The sequence below is a fragment of the Syngnathus acus genome, chromosome 2 (genome assembly GCF_901709675.1).
Source record: "Syngnathus acus chromosome 2, fSynAcu1.2, whole genome shotgun sequence".
Taxonomy (NCBI): Eukaryota; Metazoa; Chordata; class Actinopteri; order Syngnathiformes; family Syngnathidae; genus Syngnathus; species Syngnathus acus.
In genome coordinates this window covers 14,438,312-14,445,705 of record NC_051088.1, presented here as the reverse complement: position 1 = coordinate 14,445,705, position 7,394 = coordinate 14,438,312, and the positions used below count along the sequence as shown (strand labels likewise).

The 7,394-nt window shown below is 42.5% G+C and overlaps 1 protein-coding gene across 6 annotated transcripts in view; it reads right to left on the bottom strand.

Moving 5' to 3' along the window:
• Positions 1-1,236: 1,236 nt before the first annotated feature.
• The window catches only part of LOC119134065 (cyclin-dependent kinase 17-like), a 29,930-nt gene continuing 23,772 nt past the window's right edge, over positions 1,237-7,394 (bottom strand). For 4 of the 6 annotated variants that reach the window (XM_037270514.1, XM_037270541.1, XM_037270531.1 and 1 more), the window contains 7 exons: positions 7,142-7,239; positions 6,888-6,993; positions 6,113-6,155; positions 5,940-6,030; positions 5,782-5,859; positions 4,962-5,083; positions 1,237-3,605 (listed from right to left, as the gene is read on the bottom strand). In XM_037270514.1, the coding sequence (XP_037126409.1) occupies positions 4,980-5,083; positions 5,782-5,859; positions 5,940-6,030; positions 6,113-6,155; positions 6,888-6,993; positions 7,142-7,239 (520 nt within the window). In that variant the 3' untranslated portion in view covers positions 1,237-3,605; positions 4,962-4,979. The remainder of the gene's footprint in view (positions 3,606-4,961; positions 5,084-5,781; positions 5,860-5,939; positions 6,031-6,112; positions 6,156-6,887; positions 6,994-7,141; positions 7,240-7,394) is intronic. The other 2 variants (XM_037270522.1, XM_037270550.1) reach the window with 1 other exon arrangement.

The window sequence follows — 7,394 nt, the reverse complement described above, 5'->3', positions numbered from 1 at the left end:
AGGAAAAATGCACCATTTGAAAATAGAGGCAGGTAACCAAACGGTTAACTTCATTGAATGTGTTCCCATCCCATGTGCATGTAGCGCACGCCTAAAAGACTGCTTACATGGAATGGCATGTGGTCAGACATGCAAAAGAAAGAGGCGTGGTTTAAGATTTATGGTAAACAGGGATTACTCCAGACACAACCCTTGTGCTTGTGCTTGCCTGTCTTGCTCATCTTATCCTATACACATGGACATCTTACAAGAAAAATGAGAGGTTTCCATGGATACAGATAAAACACCTTTGGTTAAATACGGCATCTATATTTATTTCATTGAGGGATTCTAAATGCACAGACATTCATTTAAAGGCACTAATCGTCTAATGTTTGAATGAACTTGTCCAGTGGTAGATGACATTCACATCCAACTATAGTATTAAGAGAATGAAATCTACATTTCAATATTTGACAAGGGTTTCTTAGTTTCATTTGGTTTGCCGCAATGGACTGAATTTGTACAGATATTAAATTGAATTAAATAGATTGATTTCTTCCATACAATGTGTTCCAAAAGTGAATATTTGTTGTGCAATTTAGCATGACATCTTGTTTGATAATTCACCTAATTCAATTTGTTTATTTATTTAAAAGTGTATCTACTAATTCATTAGATGCCGGTGAGTTTAATTAAAATGTGGTGAGACTCGGAGAAGAGCCACTGCTCCTCCACGTTGAGAGGAGCCAGATGAGGTGGCTCGGGCATCTCACCAGGATGCCTCTTGGACGCCTCCCTGAGGTGTTCCGGGCATGCCTCACCGGCAGGAGGCCCCGTGGACGATCCAGGACGCGCTGGAGAGACTGGGAACGCCTTGAGCTGGACAAAGTGGCTGGGGAGAGAGAAGTCTGGGAGTCCCTCCTAAAAGCTGCTGCCCCCGCGACCCGACCCCGGATAAGCGGAAGATGGATGGATGGATGGATGGAACTAAAAACAGTCAAATGAATCTTACATGCTGGTAAATTAAAATTGACTTTGTTGCACATCTTGTTACTTGCAATTTCTTCTCTTTCCTGTAATTGGAGCTGTGCATTTATTTTAATTCAGTGACGGTAAGAGATTTGCTTTTTTGATTTATGTATTCTGTGTGCAGTGCTCATTGTCAAATGTTTACTCAAACTACAGCCACAGACTTAATTCACAATATTTGTGCGTCAAATATTTTCTGCGTCAAAAGATACCCAACAACACATGTTAATAACATAAATTTTATTTTTTAACTTGGTGTACACATCTCTTTTTCTCCTTGAGGAACCAACCACTCTGCACAACCAGGCCTTCATCACTTTATTACCACCATTATGGCTTTCACTGGAAAAACACCCCAAAATAATCTTGGTGTATTTAGCGACCCTTTTCCAAATGCCATCCTTTTTTTTCTTTCTTTTTTAAAACACGTTTCTATGTTAAACAGCAAAAACATAAACCTCCTTGTCGCTTTCTTTGTCAAGTCTCACAGTTTTATCATTCACAGTCACCCACTAAATCATCATTGTCACGCTATTACACCCTACCTTGGCTTTTTTATTGATTACAGAAATATTGCTATGACTTTTATTCAAGAAACACAAAAAGGGCAGACTGTGAGTAGCTGTATCAAACCTAGACGCTTCTCTTCTATATACAAAGTGAGCTATCAACTATGTACATGCTACATACTGCCACACACGCTAGCTCGACGACTAGCCCTGACAGGTGCAGACCTGGGATCGCATTGATCCGAGGTCAGCGCCAGAAGTGACCGCGACGCCCCAATCAATAGCCGTAATCCATCTCAGCGATACAGTACATGTTGACGCTTAAGTGTGTGAAACGGTTGTGTGCTTGGAGGCTTTCGGCAGCAAGATAAACAAAACAACATTGTGTCAAGAGTGCTTCAAGTCCCGCGAACTACACGACTGCACCGGACACACTCAAGTTGTCATTTGGTCCCCGAAGCGCCGCATCACATTGTTGTTGAATCCTAATTTGGTTGGGATCAATGTGATCTCACATTTCATGCAGACACTGGACTCGTACGGTGACATTTCTTTTCCGGCAATTTCACACACCGACTGAAAACACGGGCGTGTGGCGTACACGAGCATGCGTCGAGATGGTTTCGAATATACACTAGGTAGTCCATAGAGTCTATATAACAGAAACGGGGAACACAAAGGACTGGCGCATCATTGCGGAAAGATACTTCATAATAAAGCCTTGCGGGGGGGTTCTGGGCAACATATTCTGCTCTAACGGGGATTCACAGAGGTTCAGCCGCCACCTTGTAGCACCCACAAAACGACATAAGCAATTAAGTCCTGAGCTCGAGGAATGTGCAACACGTTCCCAGCCAGTCGCCAACTATTACAGCGGGAGAGCACAGCAAAGACTGAGAAATACCATTTGTCGGAAATACCATTGCTTCTGAGAAGTACAAAGTAAGATCTTATGTACAAATAGGAATAAAATCAAGTGTAAAAATAGACACTGCACATGGAGCTGGTCTTGGAGAGGAATGGGGCGGTTGAATCATCTACTGGTGATCCAGAGAGGTAAAATTAGGTGCAAAGAACAGTTCAACAACAACCACTGTCATATCAAACACAACACAATAAGTTGTGAGTCAAGGCAAAGGGGGCATCTAAGGATAAGCAGGTGAGGACTTGTACACTTTCTTGAAGTCATTCTCCTTACAATTGTTGACTGGAGCTTTACAGTGTCCAAGATTGTAGTGAATTAATATTTTCAATGATTCCTTTTTTTTTTTTTGGTTTATCATTTAGAGCCATCATCACTCTACGATTTGAGGCGTACTTATACCCCGACTCTGACAGATGAGGTAAAGTACAGTACTGACAGTGTCCCTGACCTTTAGCGGACAGTAAGGTGCTAAAATTCATCTCTGTAAACTCGATTGATGCACACGTCTGACTTTCAAGTGAAACAAAAGCGCTAGTGTTTGTGTGCGCGTAAAAGCAAGAGGCATGGAGCTAGAGAATGAAGCTAGTGTGTGTGTGTGTGTTTGTGTTTCAGATCATAGAATAAAGGGCCAAGGTGAGGTGCAATATTTCCAGACTGAGGCATTTCATGAGGAGAGAGGACAGCTCAGTCCATTTATGTACAGCAACAGTCCAGAAGAGTGGGAAGAGACTAAAGAGTTAAGGAAGTTCAATTTTGATTCGGGCCACTGTCACTCCTGCGCCTTTTCCACAGTTCAAGTTCTGTTCCGGCCCGCATCAACACTGCCCTCATCTGGAGAGCGGTGGTAATAGCAGCAAGGAGAATCATGAACACTCCAACTTTCCTCTTTTGTGATCGCACACATTTTTTGAAAAGTCATTTTTCTGTCTTCAGGGGAGAGCATCTGGATGTCTGTCGCGTTATTCAGTCCCGGATCTGTTCTTGTTGCTATGTGAATCTTTTTCTTCTTCGAGTGAAAGTGTTGCTCCTTCAGTGCGCGAGGTGTGGTTGCCCAATGTATGTGTCGGAATGGCCTGCTCCTCCGGTCGTGGACCTCCTCACTTCTGGGACCATCCGACACCATTAGAACAACACACTTTGCCGTCTGCCCTTCCCCTGAGCTGAGAGACACACAGACAGACATGTTGGGCAAACACTTCACACCAAAACAGTCACGGGAAATACTGGCACTGCACATGTAAACATTATATCAGTATGTGATCAAGCACATTTTATTCCCGCAGCATTTCTGGCTTCAGCATCTGAAGCCTTTTGTTTGCAGGGATTCATTTTCGGGATTGGCTATGATGTGGGGATATGACGCCCACAGACAAATTTGTTCAGGAGACAGCTTCAACCTGGCTTTCCTTTTCCTTTATTGAGTCTTCTGAAATAGTGTTGAAGGTTGATTGCTGATAACACTGGATAACAAACTGGGAAAAAATATTTTGAGTTCTATTTTATGATGATTAATTGAACTAAAATTGGCCTACTGATTCCAGAACTGAAGTCATTGTTTCTTTCTTTTTTCCCACAGCTTACACTCCAGATAAAATTAGCCGTTGCTACGTGGAAACCTGTTTGTGCAGTTACAAGTGAGACATTGAAATGAGAGGTGTGTGTGTGTGGGTCCCAATCTATCAATATTAATGCAATGCAAACAGAAATCTAGCACAGTCGGAAGGATTTGTGCTGTTTTTTCTCCAGTGAAAGCTTTGAAAAATACTGTATAGTTTTTCATGTTGGGGAATAAAAATGACAAAAAAAATTTAACAATTCACATAAAAAACAAATATCAAGAGCAAAGCAATTGCTAACAACTTTATGAGATCACAAAATGATCTGAACCAATCATGTAAGATGTTTCTAGTCCTCTTTGGCCATAATACAGAAATACCTGTGTAAATAAAATACTCACCAGTATCAAATCAAACACTGCAAAAAAAAAAAAAAAAAAAAAAAAAAAAAAAACACTCTTTATCCATGCTACTAATTCAAATGTCACACCACTTCAGGCCCTTACCTAGAAGCTCAACAAAAAGACTACATCTCTCACTGGAGAAACCTAAAGAGGACTACAAATAAAAAGAATCAAATGACTCCCCATCAGACTCCTTTCTTTTACCAATAAATGATTGTTTGTTCCTTTCATTCCTGACAGAAAGGTTAGGAGCAGGTTTTCCTTTTAAGAAAAAGAGGATGATGGGCTCAGTGAAAGTTGAAATGTGGGTGCAGGATGTGAAATGTGAGGAAAAGCTCGAGCCCAAGGGAAAAGAAAAGACAATGGTTAAGCAGTACACGTGACTCGCCTGCAAGGAAGGATGAGAGAGATTCATTATTTTATCAAATTAAGACGCACGTACACAATATGACATGGCAACAAAGAGCGCGGGTGGGGGGAAAAGGGCAAAGTGACAGTCAAATGGGCGAAAGAAAAGAAAACACGATAGAGACAGTGTGAAAGAGACCGTATTTACCAGAATGGTAGCGGCCCCTCAGCCAGTGGAAGTGGAGGAGAGATTGTGACTCTGAGGCCTGGCATTGGCTGCTTCTCTCTGGAAGTACTGCGAGGGCGCGGAGCCTAGCTTATGGGCCATCGCTTTTTAGGGTGAGGAGTCGGGCATAAAGAAGTATGCGGAGTTGGGGAGCACAAGGGAGACAGAGAATATTTAGGAAAAGATGAACATTGCGATAGAAGAGTGAATGGGTGCAGAGACAAAGAAAGGGAAGGGGGGGCAGTTTTTTTTTAAGGACATGAACGAAAGAGACACACACACACAGATTGTGAATTTGTTGGTTTGTTTGTGTGCATTTTCGAGGTTACAGTTGAGCTTTATCAGCCTCCACTGCAAGTGCTATTCATTCACAAATACACAAGTTTGTAATAAATCTCCAAACAACTCTAACAGCCCAACACAACTAACATTAAAAGGGACCATTATTCTTGGAACGCGGCCATTTATAGATACAGCAGGCTTATGAAAAGCTACTAAGAGAGCTTGTCGGCTTCTTTTTGTTTCAGAGACAATCAATAACTTGTATTTTTTTCTTCTTTAACCTCAAGGGCAACATCTCAGTCATGTTTTACAGGAGCCGCTGTTCATATCATAGATTAAGAAAAATAAACGGGGTGTGCTGTAAGAGTGGGACATTATGATTGTCAGGTTTGACCACACAGCAGCATGAAAGACAACACAAAGCAAAGAGGAAGAGGGAGAAAAGGAGGCCTGTCCTTGTCTTGTTCCTACTAAGATATATCCTCACTGTTTGTCTTTCCCTTCTCGTTTCGCGACTTACTTGACTCCGGGTAGACTGAAGATCTCTTCCCTGGGTCTTTCTGGAGCTGAATGCCTTTTATGGAGAAGATTGATGCAGCTGAAAAGAAAGAAGGCGGGAGCTGAGATGGTGCAACGCGTGCAAGTTAGAGCAGGACTCGTTAGCGGCCGTTGACTCACTGTCAGCCAGGGTTTGAACCTGCTCGCCGAATGTTCGGAAATAGGCGTGTCTGAGAGCATCCTCGGCCGACACGCGCTTTTTGGCCTCAAACTTGAATCACACAGAAACAGATGAGAGGTTTCAATGTAATCACTTGTGTCATTTTCGACACCAAGGTTTGTATGTCGATTACCTGCAGAAGCACTGAGAGCAAGTCATGACCGTCGTTGTCTATCCTGAATGGCGGCAAAGAAGAGAGAGGAAAGGTCACTGAGGTCAAAGTCTTATTTTGTGGTGAGTCTCTACCGCGGGCGTGAATTGTGACATTACTGATTGAGAAATAATGACGTAACTGGGAAAAAAAAACATTGCATAATAGTGGATTCCCCAGAAGGCACAGTGAGTTTGGATGACATCATCAATTTAAAACCCTCCCGCCTTCGAGTCATTCAGAAACTATTGGCACAACATACACTGTAGTGATTTCTTCATTTTGGGAGATCACGTGCGAATGCGCCAGATTTTGTGACTCCTCTTACTTGTGAGTACGCACACATGTGAGTCACCCCGCTCACTCTTTGTTCGATCTTCTGCCCTCTGGGAAGAGGTACAGGAGCCTGCGCTCCCGCACCACCAGGCTCACCAATAGCTTCATACTCCAGGCTATTAGGATCCTGAACTCTCTCCCCCCTTCTGCGTAGCGTCCTGTACTTTTGCGCTATGTGATTCTGACTGTATGCTGTATGCACACTTGCTCCATTGTTATTTGTTTATTTATTATTTATTCATCACTCTTATTTATTCACTGTTTGTGCCTTCTTGTTTTTATTTTTTTGTGTTGTTTACTTGTATGTATATTGTGTACTTTGTCTTGTCACCGTGGGATAGTGGGAACGTAATTTCGATTTCTTTGTGTGTCTTGGCATGTGAAGAAATTGACAATAAAGCAGACTTTGACTTTGACATACCTGGGAGCGTGGTTAACAAGCGGCTCCGCGTTGTATTTAGGAAAATTATACGTCTTAAACTCTTCACTGGTGCTGATGCCAGGCCAGTTCTCTTCTGTGGGGGTGCCTGGGCAAAATGACGGTGTAGTTTATTAACAGGTCAACAGAAGCATGAAATGTATTTGGCCAGAAAAAGAAAACTAGGCCACACAATTTCTTCCAACAGGTTGGTGTGCCGAAAACCAAATGAAGAAATTCCTGTTGTGTAGACTCACCGAGGATGCGGAATATGAGGTGAAGTTCATCCTCCACAGTGGATCCGGGGAAGAGAGGCCTGCCTGTGATCATTTCATAAAAGATGCAGCCCACACCCCTGCATGGCAACACACAAAAACAGAGTGACTGATACAAACAAGTTTTAACACTACAATCCAATGTAACGTTAAACAAACTGGAAAGTCATGCCTGTGTGTCAGAGCTCGCATTTACTGTTATTGGCAGGATGTGAATTTGTGAGTCAGCAACATT